At 39.7% G+C, this 23953-nt stretch overlaps 3 protein-coding genes and 2 pseudogenes across 4 annotated transcripts; 1 reads left to right on the forward strand and 4 right to left on the reverse strand.

Annotated features, from left to right (window-relative positions):
• Positions 1 to 205: 205 nt before the first annotated feature.
• Positions 206 to 3892, reverse strand: LOC107279599 (uncharacterized). Of its 2 annotated transcripts, none has more exons than XM_015763510.3 (3): positions 3388 to 3892; positions 1031 to 1367; positions 206 to 951 (listed from the first exon to the last, which is right to left on the reverse strand). In XM_015763510.3, the coding sequence occupies exons 2-3, from the start codon at positions 1358 to 1360 to the stop codon at positions 439 to 441; spliced, it is 843 nt and encodes a 280-aa protein (XP_015618996.1). In that variant the 5' UTR covers positions 1361 to 1367; positions 3388 to 3892; the 3' UTR covers positions 206 to 438. The 2 variants fall into 2 exon arrangements, with proteins under 2 accessions (XP_015618996.1, XP_015618995.1); XM_015763509.3 differs by having other exon boundaries at positions 1031 to 1370.
• On the reverse strand, positions 1729 to 3381 carry LOC107279598 (protein ALP1-like; annotated as a pseudogene).
• Positions 3893 to 9232: 5340 nt separating the features above from the next.
• On the reverse strand, positions 9233 to 14140 carry LOC4351384 (protein DETOXIFICATION 21). The gene is made up of 8 exons (XM_015762855.3): positions 13689 to 14140; positions 11197 to 11738; positions 10968 to 11054; positions 10613 to 10669; positions 10272 to 10510; positions 10064 to 10182; positions 9896 to 9982; positions 9233 to 9771 (listed from the first exon to the last, which is right to left on the reverse strand). Exons 1-8 carry the CDS (start codon positions 13998 to 14000, stop codon positions 9691 to 9693), a joined length of 1524 nt encoding a protein of 507 aa, XP_015618341.1. The 5' UTR covers positions 14001 to 14140; the 3' UTR covers positions 9233 to 9690.
• Positions 14141 to 18216: 4076 nt separating this feature from the next.
• Positions 18217 to 20251, forward strand: LOC107279612 (B3 domain-containing protein Os11g0197600-like; annotated as a pseudogene).
• Positions 20252 to 21543: 1292 nt separating this feature from the next.
• Positions 21544 to 23885, reverse strand: LOC107277042 (GDSL esterase/lipase At1g71250). The gene is made up of 3 exons (XM_015764489.3): positions 23599 to 23885; positions 22888 to 23511; positions 21544 to 21904 (listed from the first exon to the last, which is right to left on the reverse strand). The coding sequence occupies exons 1-3, from the start codon at positions 23801 to 23803 to the stop codon at positions 21645 to 21647; spliced, it is 1089 nt and encodes a 362-aa protein (XP_015619975.1). The 5' UTR covers positions 23804 to 23885; the 3' UTR covers positions 21544 to 21644.
• Between the last annotated feature and the right edge of the window lie 68 nt (positions 23886 to 23953).

Below are 23953 nucleotides of genomic sequence, written 5' to 3' on the forward strand. Positions count from 1 at the left end.
AGGTTACCTCTCTCATAGTCTACAAACTACAAAATAATATTTCTACATGATGACCACACTATATCAAAAAAATGAAATACCATCCATATCACTATATTTGAAAATAAGCTCCAGCAACTTCATTTCAGCATACTGGACAAGCTACCAAATAATGAACAATACTAGCAGTTCCATAATCAACCCCTCAAAAAACAATCACACATAATTAGCTCACATCTGATCCCATTTCAATCCATACATAGAGTCCAAGCCAAACATAATAAGAAGTTTCAAGTCGTGCACATAATAGCAAATTAAGGTCTTACACATAATAGCAAATTTAAGTCTTGCACCTAAGAGTTCACTGCCTACAACATATTGGCAGTACAAGTCATACATGACCATGGGCCCACCGGCAACACATAATACCAAAAGAACTACCCAACTCATCTAACAACGCTACATTGATCCAGGAAACTTCTCATTAATGAACAAATGGACCCAATGTATCTTGTTTTCGAAAGGAAGTCCATCAAAAGCTCTAACAATGTGAGGGTTAGCAACCAAATGAGCATAGTAAACAGATACGTGGATCTCCTCAAACCCAGGAAGGCTTTTCAAGGTTTCAAATAAACCATCTGGCAGTTTATTGTCTGGCTCAGCGACCTTTAGTATAGCAGAAGCTAACTTGTCACCAACACTGGTGAATGCACCAATCAGCCCATCATCTTCAATTTCTTGTGTTCTAGCTTTCTTTGGCTTGCTTGCAGATGATGCCTCCGGACGATCATCAGTAGTGGCAGGGCCATCATTTTCCTCTTCATCATTTTCCTCTTGGACATCCTCTGTTCCTAGGACTGAACTTGAGTCCTTTGCATACTTTCCCGTAGCCATGGTGCTACCAAATATTGTAAGCATCTCACCATAGTGCGCAAGAGGTTTGTTAAAATAATCAGCATCAGCCTTGTGATCCTTCGGTGAAACAAAATTTTTGTTTAAGTAAATGCAATAAAAAAATGAATGGAATAAAGCACTAGGTCAAGACATTTACCTCAATATAGCCATTGTAGTGCTCATCATCAAGAGTAATGATGAAATTTTTCTCATCCCAACCAGCAGCACTAACTTTCCTAAGCCTATTTATCTTTGTAAACTTTCTTTGCCATGTCTTCAAATGATTCTTAATTTGCTCACCCGTGAGAGTACTGTTAAACCTTTTATTCACAGCCCTCGCACATGCATTGAGATGCACTGCCTTGAAGCCAGATGAGGTACTTGTGCCACCGGCCACAAGATTGGCAAGGTGTTTCAGCATGAAAGATGACATAGCTGACGTCCATGAAGCATGGGTGCTTCCTCCCTTGCCACTATTGTTGTCCATTTCCTACCTGCTGTCAAATGAACCAGAAAACATCCATTCAGCAATACGTAAACCCAGAAATTGACCATTTAGCAATATGTAAACCGAGAAATTGACCATTCAGCAATATGGTAAACATAAATTGTCAATTCAACAACATATTAACCCAGAAATTAAACATTCAGCAATATGTTAACCCAGAAATTCACCATTCAGCAATATATTAAACAGAAATTGTCCATTCAGCAACATATTAACCTAGAAATTAAACATTCAGCAATATATTAACCCAAAAATTCACCATTCAGCAATACATCAACCCAAAAAATTCAGCATTCAACTATCAACCAATGAAATGACCATTCAACAATATGTCAACCAACTCAGCATTCATCAAACCATAAATTCAGCATACAACAATAGATTTATCCATACAAATGCAATTTAGCAAATGGACTACAACAAGCTGTCCATACAAATGAAATACATAAAAATGTTCATTGAATACTAATGAAATATAGTAAATAAGGTAGAAATACAAGTAGCCCAGCTACATATTACATTCCATGATGGCTATTACGGTCAGCCCACATCTGATCAGCTAAGCCGTGCCTGAACTGAACCATCAATGCATGGTCATTCGCTTGGTCGGTTGACGATTCATCAATGTCCTCACTTGACCAATCAGGCGGAGCTATAAGCTCATCAATTCCGTCATTTACGACACAATTATGAATAATACAACAAGCTACAACAATATCTACTTGAGTTCGAAATGGGAAGAATAGAGTGGCATCATCAAGCACTTTGAACCTCCTCTTTAGTGACCCAAATGCACGTTCAACCGTCACACGGAGGGATGAGTGTCTAAGTTGAACAACTCCTTCTCATTTTGTACTGGATTATTCCCCCATTCATTCAGATGGTACCGGACAGCACGAAAAGGAGGCAAGAATCCTTGTTTGGCTCCATATCCAGCATCAACTAGATAGTATTTGCCTATTATATGATCGACAAGTTGGTCACATTCCTAAATATCAACATTTGTCATGGATAATTTGATAAACTATAGTAATCTATTACCTTGTGGAACACGGAGGCCATTTTCACGTTCCAAAGCATCTCTTAAAACTACAACATCATGTGTTGTCCCCTCCCAACCAGCCAAGACATAAGTAAACCGAAGATCAAAATCTACGGCTGTCATTACATTTTGAGTGACATGGGACTTCCTACCACGAAAAGAAGACTCTACATTCTTATGAACCGAGGCTCTAATATGTGTGCCATCAATAGCTCCAATACAATCCTATTTTGTGTTCAACAACATTAAAAATTAGGGACCATATATCAATGTTCACATAAAGATAAATTTAGATAGGGATGAATCTCAGACCTTAAAGTAAGGATCCCATCTAGGATTTCTGGCTATTTTAGTTGGAGTGTCCAATGAGGGGGGGGGGCTGATTAGTTCATCTCGTAGCTCACCGATTGCATGAAGGACTTGGTTCAAATAACGGCTAACTGTTTCTCCAGACCAATCAAAATTAGTGCGAACTAATCTATTTCTAAGGTTATGACCCACTGTATGCAAAAACATAGCCACTTGTTCCTCAATACACATGTGAATAGTATCTTCAAGTAAACCACGATCCCTAAAAAGCTTACAAAAACGAAAGAAACTTGCCCTTCTAAGTCTAAGCATGTTGATACAAGTTGTATCGTTCCACCAAATTTTAGTTTATAGGTACTCAATTCTTTTCTTATCCCTTTCAACCATTGGGCCATATCTAATACCTTCTCTCCTTGAACATCTCTTTCTTTTTCTAGACCTACTAATCATGGCCATCATCGACAACAATAAATTTGTATCAGCAATACAAACTAAAAGCTTGGTCCTCTTGTCCATCTACAATACAACAAAAAAAACACATGGACAACATCTACTGTCAAGCAATTGATAAAGGAATTTCACACATTCTTCAACAAAAACAGATATGCACAGATCTGAAAACGAAATCCTCATCCAAGGTTTAGGGTATTTTTACCGTGGATATTGGGAACCCCGATATGCAGTTGGTGGCTACGAACACTTCGAATCGAAGGTGATGAGGTCCAACGCCGCCGTGTCCTGCTCGCGCACCGGCTCGAGCTCCCGAGAGTGCCGCCGTGCCCCTGCTCGCGCGAGCGCCGCTGCAGCCGCGCGCGCCTCCACAGCCCATGCCCGCGGTGCCGCTGCAGCCGCGCGCCGCGCTGCTTCACCGCAGCCCGAGCCGCGCCGCGCCGCGCCGCCTCACCGCAGCCCCTGCTCGCGCGCCGGCTCGAGCTCCCGCTAGTGCCGCTGCAGCCGCGCGCGCCTCCGCAACCCACACCCGCGCCGCCGCAGCCGCGACCCGCCGCCGCCTTGCCCCTGCGCGCCGGCTCACCCAGGCCAAGCACGCACCGCCGCCACCCTTGCAAACCCTAGGAAGGAATAGACAGAGAAGAGATAAGAAGGAAGAGGAAAAAAAGAGGTGAAGCGCTTCTGCTCTTACCGCGCGTGAGTTGCGAGTCACGGGTGCGAGGTGGGATCATTTCGTCCGCCCCTTTTTTCCGGATGGGGTTGTCCCGAATATTGAAGGAATATTCTCTTTTGGAACCATCTTATCCCTCATAGTGCCTCAACCAAACAGCCATAAAAATGGGATGATCTCATCCCATCCCGGGATATCCTCCCAACCAAACACATGCTAAAAGTGATCTTCTACTTTTATTGTTTAGATTAAATGAGAGAGACAAATCTGTAGTCATGGGTTAGATTCCTTTGTTGTAATTTTCTTTGGACTCCTTTTTTCTTTAATTCTTTAATAAAGTCTTTTTAACAGCGGGGCTTCCATGTTGTGTTCTTAAAAAAAAGTTAAATAAAAATACCATGTCTCCTCATATCTTGTGTTTCTTTTCTCTTTTAGTTATGTGTAATACGTTATCAGCATAACGTTCTAATGGAGATTAAGGTAGAAGAAGGTAAGGAAAAAAAATTGACAAACTGATTTGTATTTTATATATTGAACCACAAAAATGAAACACTTGCAACTTTCTCGTCTCATTTCTGTGACTCTCATACCACCAACACCTTCTTTTGAGTCAATGGCGCAAGCCGATTGGGGTAGTCCAGGCACCAACCTCCATAACCAACAACCCTCACTACATGCGCACGTGCCAGCCACATCCCGTATGACATACGCCGCTGTAATGCACCGGATCGACTGAGATCGCCATGCCGCGCATAGCGGCTGAGCTGGCCACTGCACCGGTCGGCCATGTGCTGCAGCGCCAACCACACTAAGCAGGTGCGCTTAACCAGCCACGCCCCCGCATAGTGCCACGCCACCCAACGGTCGTACCCAGCAGACGCCATGCCAGAGCAGGTCCGACGACCATACCTACTCGACAGCGCATCGTCATGTGCAAACCCTAACAGCGTGTTGATTGTGCCATGACCGTCTTACGGTGTAAGTAGTACCGCTTATTTTGACATGTAAGTAGATTCGCGGGTTAGCCACTTACACCCTTAGAGTCGCCCATGTCACGAGCAAACAGCGCCGCCGTGCTACAGAGTGCTGGACCATGCCAGCATGTCGATCGGGTCACCGAATTGCCTTATAGATAAGTGGTCGCATCGCCGTGTACTGGCCATGCCATTGTGAGCGTCGGCCAAGGAATGAGGAAAGAAGGAAAGGAAGAAGAAACATACAAAAGGAATGAAAATGGAAAAAAGGAAAGGAATCCTGTGGTTTTTGCAGAATGGGCCTGAGCTTTCTGGAACATATCAGCACAGCTCCCTGTATTGAGATCTTTGGTGCACACGTAAAACCTTAAATTTAGGAAAACACCATTTCTAACCCTCTACCGCATAGAATCTTCTAAAGTGGCCCTTGTATTTTTCAAAATTCATTGAAAATTTGTATTTTAGCGTCAAAATTAATGATTATGTATTTTGGATTTGAATTTCGTTTTGCATTTGAGGTATTTTACTACTGTTATTTAAGATTTTGAACTTCTCTTATGTTCATAATATGATAAACACAAGATTGTAAACTCCAAAATTTTGCCAAAAACTTGAAATCTAATATTTCAGAAATTTTGTCCAAATTTTGGAGGTTTTTGTCCCAAGGTATTTTTGTCATTTGGATAAATTGTACAGTGCTAACGGAGGTTAACTGAACGACAATAGTAAATCATAAAACTTAAGCAAAAGTCGACGGCATATTGTAGAACGTGATAAATTCAGTGGTAAATATGGTTTACGATTCCGAGATAGCCTTCCGTTTCGGGCTCTGACGGAATGACGGTTTTCACGAAATACGGTGGAAAGCCGATAGATTCCAAACAAATTTCATAAACCAATATTTGAATACAAATTCTCTGAATTTGCCGATAAGCTCGCGAAAATCGGTCGGCTTTGGCGAAATTCCGAGTGAAATATCGAAATTTCAATCGGTAACTAGAAAAAGATTCCTTTTTTTATTCGTTATTCTTTTCTTTCCTACTGTAAATTTCAGTAAATACACGGAATACATTAATTTTTTCGTAAATTTATATCCCAACAGGTTCTATGAATATCATACTATTTATAAGATTTTATTTGATTTTTTTCTTTTTTATCAATTCAAATTTGACTTTGAATGAAACTCACCAAAATCTCAGACGGCTTCTGCTTTCGAGTCTCGTCGAAAACTCGAAATTTCGCAGAATTCAACCGGTTTTCATCGGAACTGGGAATCTTAGTGGTAAATCGTAGACCTATGATAAACTTATTGGTATATAATGGATTCCCTCCCAAGTCAATGGCTGTGTGTCAGCAAGTTTGGCACTGTACACTAGCTCTAGTTGGTGGTGCTCGCTGCTCAGGAAGCGGCCACGAACAACGTCCATCCACCGTCCAACCAACCATACATGCACGCTACTCATGGACGTTGCCAGGTTGCTGTAGCGCTTTCATATCAGACTAGATTTACTATTTTTGATTTGACTCCGAATTATTCTATCAAGCTAGCAACTGCTTTTGACTAGCCCGCAAAAAATTGCACGGGAAAATTTCTTTGTTGGGACCTGTTTAGATTCTAACTTTTTCTTTAAATTTTAACTTTTCCGTCAGATCAAACTTTCCTACACGTAAACTTCTAACTTTTCCGTTACATCGTTCTAATTTTTTCAAACTTTCAATTTTAGCGTGGAACTAAACACATCCCAAAATCGTCTCCATTTTCTGTCGGAATTAATTCACGCCCAGGAAACGCATTCAAGTGGATGCTTTCACCTGCCATTGCTTTGTTTATTCACTTCCCTCCAGCTTAATTACGAGTAGAGTACAGTACAGTCATCGCTGTTACTCTGAATTATACTACTGTAGAGCATCATATGACAGTGAGGTTCAGTCACAGGAGAGGCTCTGATTTACTCTGTTTAATTCGCTTGAGATGAAAGCATGGATGCATTCATGCATACGCGCTTAATTTGGCTCGCCACGGATGGCTTCTAGCGTGAACGACAACGTTGCAACTACGCTACTCCATCCACTGACGATTAAACAACATAAATCAGGTGCTAATCAATACCCAAACGCAGCAGGGAAAGAAAAGGACAACAGCTAACTGCAACCGAAACGTCCCTGTTCCCGGTTTAGCGTCGGGAAATCATGAGCTAATAAGCAGCAACCTGTTACACGTATATATCTAACTTGTTTTATATTTTTATCATGCATCACATGCCTAGCTTTTTTATTTGTCACTATAAAAAAAACGCACATCAAAATAAACTTGCACGAAATAAATAAACTTGCACGATATATTAAGGTTCTTTTTGGCACAGCTCTAAATCTGAGATTTCTTGAAGATGAATATTTCTAACTCCACAAATTGATCTAGATCTACGGTCACATAGATAACATTTGAATAAATCAATTTATTCCTATTTTAAATGAAATATAAAATTCACTATAACTCAACGTATAAACATCAAATCTACCGTGGATCAGAGATCCATAGCTCTACCAAACATGGCTTAAGTTTTTAACTATATTGCAAAACTCGTTAGCCTTACTTTTATATATTCATTTATAAGTTCACCAATATATTTTTTCACTTTTTCCTTACGAATCACTGAATTATTTGTAGTCTAAATTTTTCACCCTAAGACCAAAATGTAAATATGTGAATTATTGGATGTCAATTTGGTGATTCAAAGGTTATATTTATATATAAGAGAAAGATTGAGCACCAGTATTTAAATCCTGGTGTACATAGATATTAAGCACACATAGGTGCACTTTAAATAGAAATTTAATGAGGCAACAATTTGATGTGGTTAAGTGGTTTCCATCTCTTTTGGCACATATTAAAGGACGCATTCACATGTGTATGAGTGTGGTGTTTGTGCATATATAATATGTCTTCCATTTAGCTACCTAGCTTAAAGTGGCAAGAAATAAAAAGGATGTTTAGGGATACAAATTGCATATCGGAAAGAGTAAAGCTCAAAATGTTATAAAGGTCCGGTTCATTTCCACTGCAAGGAGTGGATAAAGTTTTGGATTTTGATGACATGCTTTTCAAACTGCTAAACATTATATTAAGCCATTTTTCAAGTTTGTACTCCCTCCGTTTCAAAATGTTTGACACCGTTGACTTTTTAGTACATGTTTGACCGTTCGTCTTATTCAAAAAAAATTTTGTGAAATATGTAAAACTATATGTGTACATGAAAGTATATTTAACAATGAATCAAATGATATGAAAAGAATAAATAATTACTTAAATTTTTTGAATAAGACGAATGGTCAAACACGTACTAAAAAGTCAACGGTGTCAAACATTTTGAAACGGAGAGAGTAGTAATTAAAACTTAATTAATCATACGTTATTACCACCTCGTTTTGCGTCAAACACTTAATTTGTCAGGGTTATAGATACCACATACCTAATAGTAGTTGACTAAATCTCGGCAGGACCCACCACATACCATGTCTTATACGGAAAATAACCTTCGGATATAGGAGGAGTTCCACATAAGGAAGGATAAGTAGAGTTCTACATGGAAACGACAAGGACTACTCGGATTGTATCCATATTGGTTTCCCTAGTTCTACTTGGACAAGGGGACACCTATGGGTATAAATACAAGGCCCCTAGGAGAAGAGGGGACACGGAACAATAGATCAAGACATAAGATCAACATACAAGCAAACATACGCTAAGACAAGACGCCGGATATCGACTTCAAAGATAAGCATGGCTAGTCCCCTACAGTATCTACGGATACTGATAGGAGAGACATAGCGTTGTCTTTGATCTCGCCGGATGCGGATTCGAGTAGGAAGGCTACCCTATTGTCGACTACGAGTCAGTACTTCAGACCGCCAAGTCGACAACAGTTAGATAGGCTACCCCAAATATTGTACTGGTGTGATTATGGTGAATAAGAGCAACGACCGGCTTCGGCCAACAGAAGTAGGGTTATTACCTGACAATTCAGGGGCCCGAACTTGTATAAAAATCCTCGTCCCCATCTCTTTTATTACAATCTCGCATATATCTTAGTACCAACGATCCCCATACTATGCAAATACCGGAATCGCGACATCAAACGTCGACATAATCTTCATCTTCATCTTTGCGTAAAACACTTAATCTTCATCTTCAGGAGATTCAAACACCACCAAAGTCTCTAAAACTATCTCTTTGGTAGTATTATTCAGAATGCAAATATGCAAGAGAATTTTATTTTTAAAGCTTGCTAACCATCTGTCTATATTTGGTGATCTATGCTGAAAGATATGAGAATTACACTTCTTTCAAAGATACCAGCAAGCAATCATTACTATCTCCAGGAAACCTTTTGTCCGAAAACATAATCTGGCAAAAACTATCATCTAGTAAAAAAATAAAGAGGTGTTCCACCACTCTTTAGTGTGGACAATTTTCCCTTATTTGATACTAGTTTAGTCAATAAATTTAGTCAAATGTAGATACAAAGCCAAAGGGTACAATCAATTCACATGCAAGCATATGCATGCTCTTCCAACAAATGCAAAAAAAATATGTAAAACTCATAATGGTCAAGCATTTGCTACAATAGTTTCGATAACCCGGTAAAAATGGATAATTTACGACCATATATATATAAGGTTCCTTCAATAACATCACGGTTTTTCCATGGTGTGACACATGGGGAAAAACATCATTCCAAGCCATTTATAGGTTCATTGAAGGATGATGTCACCTTGAAGGATCTTAAACTCTGAGGGCAATCCCATTAGAACAAGCTGATTCATAGATCACCATAATTCATTACAAGTGTGCAGAAGTTTTAGATCATGGATTTTCACCCGGATTCTGTTGTCTCCCATTCTCATCCATAGACCAGCGGTTTAATCTCTGTCGAGCAATCTCTACCTAGAAAAAAGAACATGAAACACATCATTAAATGAGAAAAAAAATCTAGAGAGACCCACATGCTATGTGGGTTAAGAGATTTAATAAAAAAAAAGATAAGGAAAATTGTGAGCAATTAACATACCTGTTTTTCCCAATCAGTTCTAAGAGTGATAAATAGAAGCACAATAGTCTGGACTAGCGTACCAAGAAGCATACCAATCCAAATGCCCTATAGAAACAACAAATGGAATTGAGAAACACAATTTAAGTCCCAAATTGACTAATGAAATTTTATCAATTGGCTCCTCACCTTTACTTGAAATCCTAGCACATAGCCTAGTATTACACCAATAGGGATACCGAACAAGTAATATGATGTAACATTAACATAGGCAACTACACTTTGCCAACCTGATCCAACAGCGACACCTACAGATGATTATAAAATATTATAATTCCAATGTGCAATTTCAAATTATATTGATATATATACTATTCTTTTAAATGGAATACCATACCTGAGAGCACTGGTTGAATACTATTCAACAAAATGGAGAAGGCTAGCAAGGGAGAAAGCTCCGCAACTGCATCTGCTACTACCTTACTTTCAGTAAATATGTATGCAAGCCTTCCACGAAAGATAAGGAAGAGCACAAACAACATAAATCCTATCGAGAAAGAAGTGGTGACCACATTGAAAATGGCAAACTTAGCCCTTCTTGCGCTTCCAGCTCCAAGTTCATTTGCCACCCGCACTCTAGAAATGTACATGTATAGGTATGTCAAATGAAATTTATCTGACATGATTGATTGATCAAATGAACCACTTAGCATGTAACAAGTAAGATCACTAAGTTACCCTGTTGCAGATAAAAACCCTATAGAAATCATCATCTCCCAACCATTGATATTAAGGCTACATATGGAAAAACAATAATGCTCAATAAGCAAGTTTTTCAACTGCTAAAGGAACAACAAAGAACAATACAATGATGTACCCACAAACATGATCTACCTTTTATGGGGCAATTGCAAATTTACCACTACTTTGAATCGTTATTGCAAAACTGCCACTAGAAAATTGCAAAAATGCCATTAGAACTGTCATTTGAGTGGCATCCTTGCAATATTGAAAAAACCAGTGGCAAATTTGCAAATACCCCACCTTTTATTGTCTAAACCATTATGCAACAATTGAAAGAGGAATATATTACCATATTGAAAGAGCATCAAGAGCAATCTCTGCATTCTTCATATAACCAGTGAGGAGAACCAAAATTGTGTTGTACCATAATTCCACACTGAAAGGCAAATGAGAAAGAAAAAAGAATAAACCACATGAGCAATTAATTAGCTCTAAACAATATGTTGGTCGACATTTAGCATCTAACATATTGCATATCTGAAATTTCATATGTATGCATAAACACAATTGTTACTTACCAAAGCATCACTCCAGAAGACAGTGAAAGCTTGACAATAGCACCGAGTTCAGTAAAAGCAGCAGATGAGAATCCTGTCCATGTTAGAGGGCAACCACCAAAGAAGACAAAAGCAAGCTGACCAAATACTGGAATCCAGTAGGCAATGACCATGGAGCCCATGACCCCAGCAAGGCCAAGGTGGAACTGGACCGTTAAAAGCCATGATAGGAAAAGGTGAAGCCCAAGATTGAGCATGGCAAGATAAGTGACAATCATGTTCTTGCTCTGTGCTTGTAGGTACATTTGGAGCGTGAAGTTCCCAACATTGGATATCATAACAGGGATATACCACAATGAAATAGTGCCGGCCATAGCAGCGATCTTAGGATCCTGGCCAAGAAAAATTAGGAGTGGAGTGGTGAAGAGGTATATCGGGAGGAGGAGGACTGCACAACACAAGAGAACTATCCATGAACGTTGTAGATAGATGCCCAACATGTGGTATTGCTTGGCGCCATATGATTGCCCACACAATGTTTCCAATGCACTTGCCATGCCTAGCTGCAGTTTACAACAATGTGCATTTAAGGTGAGCAATTTATAATGTGTTTTTATGCATATATAGAAGATAAGATTACATCTAGAAATTAATTGTTAGTAAAAGTCTAAAATATAAAGAGGTCATCATTACTTGTAGTAAGGTATCTTTTGATACCAAAGTCTGTGATTGAGAGCATTGATAGGGAGAAAGCACTGCTTATGGAAATAGTCAGATATGATCAACTCCAAAAACAATTCCTGGCTGCTTGGCATAAGGTTTGCAGACTAAGTTAAAGGAGAAGAGGAGGCCATTAACTTGACAATCCAAAATTAGGCACCGCTCATGAAACACTTGAACAAATTTTATAACAATAAGGACTTGCCTTAGGTAAAACTGATTTAGAATAAGTATTATGTCTACCTAGTGCCTAATTTAACTATCCCAAAAGAGTCCTTCTGGTGGAATGATGTTTGTAAAACAAGCATCCACTTTAGAGGAATTCCTAGATGTATCTTACATAAGGGAACTGCCTGCACCTTCTAGGAAGATATGTGGTCTCACTAGCCACCTCCATGCAATGTATATCTAAGGCTATATTCCTTTGCTTCTAATAAGGAGGCCTCTGTCAAAGTGTTTGTATCTACTGATCTGGATGATAATTTTAATCTGCCATCATCTCGGAAAACATATGATGAGGTTTCTCGATAGTCAAACAAACTCCTAAACTTGGAATTGGATCACACTGCTGATCAGTGGAAGTATATATGGGGAAACATGAACTATGCCTTTCAGAAATTCTTCTATCTGATCTTTAATTACATCCGTCTAGCCTCCACATTTTATTTGGTTATGGAAGAGTAAGTGCACTTCAAAAGTTAAAGTTTTTGGATTGCTACTTCTTATGAATAGATTGAACACACGATATATGCGAGATCATAAAAAATTGCTCCACCAAAGTATGACCTAGTATGTGTGTTATGTAATCAAGGGGTCATTGAAACAATGCAACATTTGTTTCACACGTCCATTTTCATCTTCATGTTGAGCTTCAATTGGATTTAGTTGGAATACCGTGATGGGAACTTAAATTATGATGGCTAAGGCTAAAAACCAATATGTGGGTTACAGCTTCATCGATAAATTCTTAACTTCTGTCTAGTGTATTTGGAAGATAAGAAATAACTTCATCTTGAGCAGAAACCTCCCACCTTTTCTTCCGGGAGATATCTGTTTAAGACTGAGCTCCTCCTTTTAATATTTGGACTAAATGAGGAGATAAAGATCAATAAAATATATTACTGTAGGGCCTCCCTCCCTGCTGTGCTTCCTTAAAAAATATCTAGATATATAAAAACTTGGCAGTCTGCTATTGTTCCAGAGCTAGCTAACACAGATATCTTACGAGCTTATTTGTACTTGAAGTCATGAAGAGCACACAAGTATATAACTAATGCATAAAGACAATGCAATGATTAAGAGGGGGTGGCTGAACTAAGAGTCCGCTTCAAACATTAAGGGATGCTTTGAATTAGTCGGATGGCCCCTTTCTAAACAAAAAATACATAGGTCTCACATAATTTAGTTCTTACAGTACGAATTGTGTCTTTTTTAAAAAAGAAAATTTTTTTATGTGCCTCTGAATATTTTGGATCCCTTCCGTGACATTAAATGTTGCCTCATCTCTCTGACATGTCTGATATTTTTTTCCCCATCAATACACTTTCCATTACTTTGACCGTTAGATTTTTTTTTCTAACATGACTATATGCCCACACTATCCATTTCTCATAGACTCGCACTTATGTACACTTTAAAATATAAATCTCAACTTGAAAAAAATACAGTAAAAATCAAATCGAGCAAAGTTTGAGAGTTATTTGATGGAAAATTTGGAAAACAAAGTTTAAATTAGTTTAAACACAAAATGTAATTAAATAGTATTAAGTGTAGTGGGTAGAGAGGATAGTTACGAGGATGCCGCCGCTGAAGCGCATGAGGACGGTGGAGACGAGAGCGTATCCGGCGAGCTCGGTGGCGCCGATGTGGCCGATGAAGGCTTGGCTGATGACGGTGACGCCGAAGGTGGAGAAGCGCGCGCAGATGGAAGGACCCGCCACCACCCACAGCTTCTTGCTCTCCACCAACACCCGCGGCCCCAACGACCCAACCTCCTCTTCATCTTCTTCTTGCTTGTCGTTGTTGCTGCCTTCGCCATGAGCGTGCTTAGGCTCCAGCAGAGGAGCCGTCCTGCAGTCATCATGTTCATCACCCGGCCTCTCCATTTCTCCTAGCACAGCTTGGCTTAGCTAGCTGCTGCTAACTTTAATTGTGCAGGAATGGAGCGAATTAATTAATGGGAATAATTGCACTTGAGGGGAAGAGGAGCTATCAGAATTGATGAAGGGAAGCAGGTTAGGAAGGCTCTCAGCTACCGTTTTAAAGGAGATTGATCAGGTAGCTGGGTTGATGGCTGGACTTGGACCAGAGAGTTGAGTGAGCAAGTACCTGATTGTCCCTGTGGCTGCTACATAAGGTGGGTAGGTAGTGAGGGCAAGGTGGGAAAGTAGTAGTAACACTGACTCGTTAATCATCGATTTAGGAATCAGCATTCCAGACAAAAGGAAGGACCAATAATATAGCGAGTATGAAATTAATTAACAGTGACTGTCGTCATATATACTACAGAACTATCATCCATCCAGGAATCTGGGGTTGTGTGTAGTGTTAAATGGCTCAATGCAAGTGGATTGTGTTATGTACGTATACACACCAGGGTTCGACTTACCGCCGGTAACCGCGCGGTTACCGTGGTTACCGGGCTTACCGCGGGGGTACGGTAATATAAATACCGCGGTAACCTCCTTAAATTTAAATAAATTTAAAAAATAATTTGAATTTTTGATAAATTTTGCACGGTTTTGTACGGTTTTTCACGGTTACCGCGGTTACCGCGCGGTAACCGTGCTTACTGCCGGGGCGCGGTAACTCTGGCCCCGGCGATTTGGGAAACCCCATTACACACAAACGGCGGAGCTTGCAAGCGGCGTACAGAGCCAGTAATTAACTTACACTATAAAGCCTTAAGAAGTTAAAGCTATTTTTTACTTGTAATATATATATATATATATATATATATATATATATATATATATATATATATATATATATATATATATATATATATATATATATATATATATATATATATATATATATATATATATATTAAGCACATATACCATATAGTGACACAAATTAAACATTTATAGTATGATAGATAATAAATAAAGCAATTTGTAGGTTGCAATATAATAATTTATTCTCTATAAATAATAAACGATAATATAATTACAACTAAAAAGGCCATAGTAGAAATAAAGTGGTATAAATACCTTATAAATAATTGAAACTATAATTCAACAATGAATTGAAATCGATAGAGGCACTTCTGTGAGACTGTGACCTACGTACCTTCAGGATCCAGGAAACACAGCCGCACAGGCAGGGCTGCAGGCACCGGCAGCTTGGCTGATGGCGTCTCGCTCCGTCGCTCGGCGCGTAAGGAACTAGGGCATTCGCGACTTGGGGTTCGGCGACGAGACGAGTAGACGACGAAGCGACGCGCGCTCGGCGCTCCCCGGCCTGGGCGCTGCGCTATGATGTGGGCTGCCGCCTGGGCCCCCTTCCGGCCTGGGCCCAGGCGGTTGCACAACCGGCCTAGGCCCAGGGCAGGCAGCGGCTACGTACGTCATGTCGCCGGCCCGGTCTGTTCACGGCAGCTATAGTTGCCGGACGTACGTGTCACGTGTGGCTGACCGGCATCCCCGCTTGGCGCTTGCATCCTCAACTCGTCGTGGCCACCAAAACCAAATGTAGGACTTCGTTCATTTGATGTCAAAAAAAAAAACTTACTAAAATTTAAGCAACTTGTCAAAATTTTGGCAGGATTTCTTATATGCTCTAGTTACCAAAATTTAGCAGTAAACTAAATGTAGCTATTTTTTTTTTGATAACTTTACCAAAATTTAGTAAAGTTGAAAATAACATCAAAGTGAACAAACTGTAGAGTTCCTCGTAAATCCAACGATACCACCCAATATGCATCTAAGAACTGGGAAATGCATCTTGACAAAAAGGAGATCTCGCTGCAAGGACGGCGTTACATCATTACATGTATGATCAGGTTAGGTTGTTTATGCCCTGCAGTTCAGGTAATACCCACACAAGAATTGGGTTTGAAAGTAACACTAGAAAAGAAAAGAACAAAATAAGGGGAAGGCCGGCCGGGGGATCAAATAACAATTGATTCTTTTTTTCTTTTTTTCCTTTTTACATGCGCGGTGGTGCGTGCGCGTCACACCGCCCTTTGAATTTTGGTTATCAAATCTGCATTCTTTTTGTTGTAGGACTTGGTGATTTAATTAAATCTTGAATATGCATGCATGGAGCTGTAATGTATAGGTCTCACCATAATCTCTAGAGAAAATCCCTTATATACCCCTACAATTTTAGCTAATCCCTTCTATATCTCTGAATTTTGTTTACCTCCTTGTATGCATCCAAAATTTGATTTTGATCCCTTCTATACCTCTCCCGTCAGTTGACCGTCTAATTTCTATAAAATGACAATTTTACCCTTTTGATGAACATAGAAATTTATAAATTACATTATTGAAAATGTAAAAGCTTGCTGTATGAGACTATTATAGTTGTGTGTTTATTGTGCGATACATTATCTATGACAAAATTTATTTTTAGATAATGAAATAAAAAATATGTATTTATTTTATTTTTAAAAAAGTCATAAAAAATTAGGAGCATCCATATAAAGATAGGACTACCAATGCTCACGATATATTTTTATGAATACTCCGATAAAAAAAATCCATTGTCCTATTGAAATTTCAAATAAAAAATTCTATTTATTAAATTTGTTTTATTTTCAAATTTTATGTCAAAATTTCTTGCACTAATTATTTTGTCTCATTAGTTTCGTAAAATGCACATATTGTGCACTCAAACAAAATTTTCAATTGCTTTTCAAGCATATATTCAAACCTAAATCCTCAAGGGCATAAAAGACATTTGCAACCAAACTTAATAGTGAAATAAAGGAAAATATAACGGGAAGGGCATGGAAGGGATCAAATTGAAATTTCAGGGGTAGAGAAGGGATCAAATAAATTTCAAGGATATGAAAGGGTTTGAGTGAGTTTTTAAGGCTATACAGGGAATTTACTCTAATCTCTGTGGAGTGCGACACGCCATCTTCTTTCGTCAAGCAACCAATCGTCCTACCGAATTGGCTCATCATCTATCACGCCTTCCATTCCTCGTCAAATCCTATTAAATTAATGCTTAGATTTTTTTTAAGAAAATCCTATTAAATCATCATTATCATCAATTAATTAATTAATTAATCAATGTGCCATTAACTAAGAACGTTTAATTGTTAATATGTCTGTCCGGGACGGGAGATGATCTCACTTGATTTTTTACATTTTAACTCTTTTTAAAAACTTATTTTATAAATAGACACTTAAACAAAAGACAACTTCGACATTGGGCAACCGCGGGCGCAACTATGACGTCCAAATCTGTATTAGTCCCACTCTATACTCTGAGTAGGCCTTCCATGCCCTTCACATAGCACTCTATTTATACCTTTGTTCTCGTTTCTAAAAGCATTAACCTGGAGGTACTATATATGCTTGAAATGAACTGGGTATATAAGTTGACCCAAATCTATCTACACTCTCCATGTGGAGCTCTTCCACCAAACGAACACTTGGGTCTAAACCGGAACAAGAAGAGTCACGGACCGAAACAGACTAAATGGGCTGGATTTTACACTCTCACTCCCTCATGGGTTGATGCCCTAGCAACTCACCGCTACCCAACAGCCAAATTTCCAGGATATCCCCTCGGTGCTACGGCATTGTGCCTATGCGTCGTGTCCCCCTCCACGGGCTAACACACACGCACACTTGTGTAACACGGGTTGAAGTTCTAATATTACATGTAACACTCGAGAGACAAAATCAACAATAGTCCACTCTACCCGCTAAATGGACCCACATTCACATTACACCCAACTTACACTTTTCATCATCACTTTTATGTAAAAATGTTAACCAGGAGGTACTATGGTTATATACACTTCCAATAGATGTTGATTAAATGTGCTAGTATCAATTTATGATTTAGGTGTATATATATCATGTGTCTGAGCTATAATATGCATGTTTAATTGCAAGGTAGTTATTGTCGACGTTTGATGTCGCGATTCCGGTATTTGCATAGTATGGGGATCGTTGGTACTAGGATATACGCGAGACTGAGGTAAAAGAGATGGGGACGAGGATTTTTATACAGGTTTGGACCCCTGAATTGTCAGGTAATAACCCTATATCCTGTTGGTCGAAGCCGGTTGTTGCTCTTATTCATCATAATCACACCAGTACAATATTTGGGGTAGCCTATCTAACTGTTGTCGACATGGCGGTCTGAAGGTCTGACTCGTAGTCGACAACAGGGTAGCTTTCCTCCTCGAGTTCGCATCCGGCGAGATCAGAGACAACGCTATATCTCTCCTGATGGTATCTGTAGGCACCATAGGGGACTAGCCATGCCTATCTCTAAAGTCGATATCCGGCGTCTTGTCTTGGCGTATGTTGGCTTGTATGTTGTGGTTTCTGTTGTTTTGTGTATGTTGATTCTTCCCTCTCCTCCTAGGGGCCTTGTATTTATACCCATAGGTGTCCCCTTGTCCAAGTAGAACTAGGGAAACCAATATGGATACAATCCGAGTAGTCCTTATCGTTTCTATGTAGAACTCTGGTCATCCTTCCTTATGCGGAACTCCTCCTATATCTGAAGGTTGTTTCCGTATAAGACATGGTATGTGGTGGGTCCTGCCGAGATTTAGTCAACTACTATTAGGTATGTGGTATCCATAACCCTGACAGTTATATGCATTTGTTTTTTAAAAAAAAAATCTTGCATATGCTAATTATGTTTGTTTGATTAATGATGTAGGAGTATACATTTTTATTACTTGCTTAAAGTGCTTGTTTTGGTTGAAGGGTAGCTATATTTTTAATTTGTTCCTTTTTGTGAATCTTGGAGATGTCAATTGTGTTTGGTTCACTATTCAGTAGTATTTAATTTTTGATATGTGTTTAAGCACTAAAGTGACTATTTCCTTGTAGCATAGACATATCCATTTGTTTGTTTGTGTGAATTCCATAATTGTTGATTGTGCTCAATTCACAACTTAGTAGGATTTATTTTGGTGATGCGTTTCAGCCCCAACATGGATGTTTGATTCCATACTGAAATCTTGTTATGGATTGTTGAACAATTCTAATGAAATCGATTCTCTTTTGTTTTTGTATATGTTGGAATAAATATACCAACTTGATCCAATATCTCTTGATATTGAATAATTTCTACCCAACCTAAAAAATGTGGTGTATTAATTAATTACACAAAAAAGTGGGATATACATTTCAAAAATAGATGTGTGAGATTATGTTGTGGTTTATGCATATTCTTGAGTGTGAGTGCCTCGCTTAGATTTGTTGGTAGCCTTATACACTACGATTGTTCTCAAGAGTAAGGAATTGAGGTTCTTCGTTTTGATATGTAGCTCATGATTTGCACCGCATCGTCTGAATTTCATGATCAACAAAAACATCTTGATTTTACCTTGTTTAGTGATTAGGTATGTTCTAATAGCATTTCTTAAACAACATGGCCCACCTTCGAAGGGTTTGACTATTAGTTTTATTAATCATGAAAGGGATGAATTTCATTAATCAGAGGAAGGTTTTTCACCTTTGTTGGTTTCTACATATCTAGTGTTTTTAGTCATGTATCATATAAGATCTATATTTTGCATCATTGAGGCTATGATGCCAGGACTACTTTATTGGTTTTAGATAAGTTTTATACTTTGGCACAATGTAGAAAATTCCATCATCATTCAACCAGTTACTTTAGAGTCAACCTACTAGAATGGTTTCCCTGGCTAATCAAATTAGTAATACATGGATTGTGGAGCTGACACTTTGGAATTTCGAGGGATTACTTTTTTTTTTGCATTGGTGGAAATAATTCGTTACAGATAACTCCATTCAGTGTGGTCAATTTTTAGTCTTCACTTATGATAAACGATCACAATTCTTAGTGACAGTGTTCGAGCCATCAGGCATTGACAAGATGTCAACCCACTCTACTCACCCTTCAAAAAAGATGATCATTAGAACTAAAAGTGATGAAAGGGAATGCAACTATCACATCAGAAAAAATGGCTCCCGCCATTAAGGAGAATAATGGAACCGTAGGAAAGAGAACTAGAAATGTAGATTGTCTTGTGCCTTGTGGAATATAGGGTTCCATAAAGAAGTTGTTTGAGGCTAATGTTTTGAAAAGTGATAAGAGAAAATGTGCAGGTCCTTCTGTTGGTAAGTCTAAGGCAACGTCAACAAGCCATAGCAATACCAAAGATATAATATTCCTCTATTTCTGAAAATGTTATATACACTAATGTATTTATTTTGGCATAGCTTCTCACATTTGTTTCATTCATATAGCATGTTTAATTGCATTCTTCATTTGTTCCATGCATCACCATAAGTTAGGAGGCCATATGCAGTGTCAAAGCAGTTTTTAATGTTTGACGTGGACTTTTGGATATATATTTGACCATTCACGTTATTAAAAAACAATGCATAGTTATCATTTATTTTATGTGATTTGCTTTTATCATTATAAATACTTGAAGCATGACTTACATTTTTGCATATGTGCACAAATTGTTTTGAATAAAACGAATGGTCAATCATATGTCCAAAAGTCAGTGGGGCGTCAAGCATTAAAAACCGAATTGAGTAATTGCAAAGAGACCTATATCTAGTCTCTTGGCTTGAGGTTAAGTTAGTTTATTTCTTTCCCTTATGACTGATTACGAAAGTCATTTTTGTACGTAGTTCATACATGTTAAGAGTCCTAAGTATTCACATGATCCCCCATCAAGCTTACTTTTGCACATTATAGATTCCTCAAGCTACATGTCAGATGAAGATATTTGTTTTAGCAAGTTGACAAAGACACCAGTACTGATTTGCTTTATGTCTACTAAGGTGACTCCACGTGGTAAATTTTAAGTTATCCCCTAAACGCAGGGTTAATAAATCACTTTTGTCGATAATTTAATGTGGTTACACTTTTCAGACATTTCTAAGGTTCTAAGACATCTATGAGTAATACCACAAAGGCATGTAACTGAAGTAGAAAACCATGCTCTTCAAAGGGCAAAAGAATTTAAAACCTAATAATCCTTTTTACCGTGTAAATAATGATATGTTGGATTTTTCATGGTAATGTTACTTTCATGTGTTCATTCTCATCCCGTATTGAACTTTTTTTCTATGTGCATGAGGTATTATCTAAAAAAATGTGGATGACAGGATTGATCTTAACTTGCATAACGGTACTGCAACTATAGTTTGAGAGTTTTGGATGAGATCTAATTTGAATATCCCATCTTGATGTTTGATTTTTATGTATGTTTATTGTGAATGTGACTGTACCAATTGAAAAATCCTACAACTATATAAATCACCAATTTGTGATAGCACATTGTTTTTATGTCAGAAACACAATTTTGTGTGATAGCAAATAACTTGCAAGATTTTCTTGGTGATGCTAGAAGAATTAACTTCCAGCTTCTGCATTATGAGGCACATGTAGCCTTACATAACTAAGTTTGGTATATCTAAGTGGCCGTTTGGTCTTATCGACCAATGATTCATTGAAATTATATATTAGCGAAAATTTAAACAGATTTTTTTAATAATACTATGGCCCTAAAGTTAAACTTCTCAAACTCTTTTTAATCTGCTACAGATTGATATCTAAATTTAGGACTTACTAGGAGATATTGGAGACATATGGCCGGTCAACATCTCCAAGGTGATGGGACGACAGATGGTGGTGTTGGAATGAGATGGCGCTGACCACGACCAGTTTGCGAGGAGGGAGGTGACTACCTCGGTGGGGCTATACAGGTCCCACCACACGTGTCGCTGCGGGGTGGGGCACACCATCTCCTTCGTCAAGCACCCCACCGTACCCCCGAACGGGCCCAGCCCACAGCACGCCTTCCTCGTCTCATCAAATCCTATCATTATCATTAATCACCATCATTCATTCATTAATTACTGATTAATTAATTATCATTAATGACTGCTTAGTAATAACGAGTCATTGATTTCTGTATCAACGTTTAAGAGTACAACAAGAGAAGCCAGCTATAAACACATACTTCCTTCCTCCGTACTCGTAAAAGAAGTCGTTTAGGACAATGTTTAAGTCAAACCTTGGGAATATAAATCATAAATAACTCTCAAGTTGTTGAGTTCGAAAATGTAAAAAATATATGAATAGATTTGTCTTGAAAAATACTTTCATAGAAGTATACGTATATCACTTTTCAATAAATATTTTTATAGAAACAAGAAGTCAAAGTTATGTTTTGGAAACCGTGTCGTTGTCCAAAACGACTTCCTTTACGAGTATGGAGGGAGTATTGAGAAGATAAAAGAGTAGAGACTAGAGAGTAGAAGCAGCAGGCTACAGATTTATAGCCAGCTATAGCACAGACTTCAAGACACAATGTATGTATCACATGTGGGACCATGTATTAATACGGTAGTATATGTTTATAGTTAACTATTTTATGAATTAGCTATTATAGATGATTTGGAGTTAGGCCCTGTTTAGTTTCCAAAAACTTTTTCCCAAAAACATCACATCGAATCTTTGGACATATATATGGAGCATTAAATATAGATAAAAAGAAAAACTATTTGCACAGTTTGCATGTAAATCGCGAGACGAATCTTTTGAGCCTAATTAGACCATGATTAACCATAAGTGCTACAGTAACCCACATGTACTAATAACGGATTAATTAGGCTCAAAAGATTTGTCTCGCGGTTTCCATGCGAGTTATGAAATTAGTTTTTTCATTCGTGTCCGAAAACTCCTCCCAATATCCGGTCAAACGTCCGATGTGACACCTAAAAAATTTTTGTTTCTCCAACTAAACAGGCTCTTAGTAGTTGGCTATACTATTATTAAACTTGCTCCAATCTTGTTTACCGAATCTGGCAGGATGGGTGATGATGTCCATGATCCCCTTGTAGATGTCGCAGAAGACGATGTCGGCGCCGGGCAGCCGCGGCCGCAGCGCCGCCAGCCGCGCCGCCACCCTCGCGCTGTACCCCTGGACGAGCTCGTTCGCCTCCTCCACGCAGCTCCGGCCATCCACGACGTGCAGCCCCTCCCACATCACCCGCGGCGCGCACCCCAGCGGCGCCACCCCCATCACCGCCGTCCTCCTCGCCCCGGCCTCGTACAGCTCCTCGACGGCGCGGGCGACGCGGTCGGCGAGGAGGCGGGCGAGGCCGCGGCGGCCGTGCTTGGGCGCCGACGCGTCGGCCTCCGACCCGCGGGAGAGCACGCGCGCGTACGCGTCGGTGCCGAAGGACAGGATGAACACCGCGCGCGCCGCCGCCGCGTCCGCGTCCTGCGGCGTCGGGGCCTCCAGCCGCAGCAGCTGCAGCGTCTCGGTGGCCAGCCGCAGCTGCTGCCCCACGGCGCCCAAGCGGAAGATCGCGCCGCGCCCGCCATCCTCGCCGGCGAAGTTGACGCCCCTGGCCACCTCCGCCGCCGTGCCGTTGAGCGTCGAGATGAGGGGCGGCGGCGGGAGGCCCATCTTGGCGGCTGCATCAGAAATGATTCGAATTAGAGCAATTCGTGTTCGTGGGGCTCACAGTTCATCAGTTGAGGAGGAGCTAGGTGGTTGGTTACCGAGGAGATCGGGGAGGAGGCGGTGGGCGGAGGGGAAGAGACAGGTGCCGGAGGAGGAGGTGAGGGAGAGGTTGATGGGGAGTGTGGTGGCGGCGCAGCTGGCGGTGGAGTCGCCGAGGACGAAGAGGGCGGTGGCCGGCAGCGAGGCCGGGGCGGAGGCGACGATGCGGAGCAGCAGCAGAAGCAACAGGGGGAGGAGCGCCATGCCTCGGGCGTTGTGGCGCCAACCAAACAAACACCTCGTCAACTTCAAAGAGGAATCGATTGCCGATTTGGAGGGTATGAATTGAATTTACTAATATATTAAGGGTTAAAGTGTAATTATTTCATCTCATGACATATTTCGAAGAGGCCC

This window comes from Oryza sativa, chromosome 12, assembly GCF_034140825.1.
Source record: "Oryza sativa Japonica Group chromosome 12, ASM3414082v1".
Classification (NCBI taxonomy): Eukaryota; Viridiplantae; Streptophyta; class Magnoliopsida; order Poales; family Poaceae; genus Oryza; species Oryza sativa.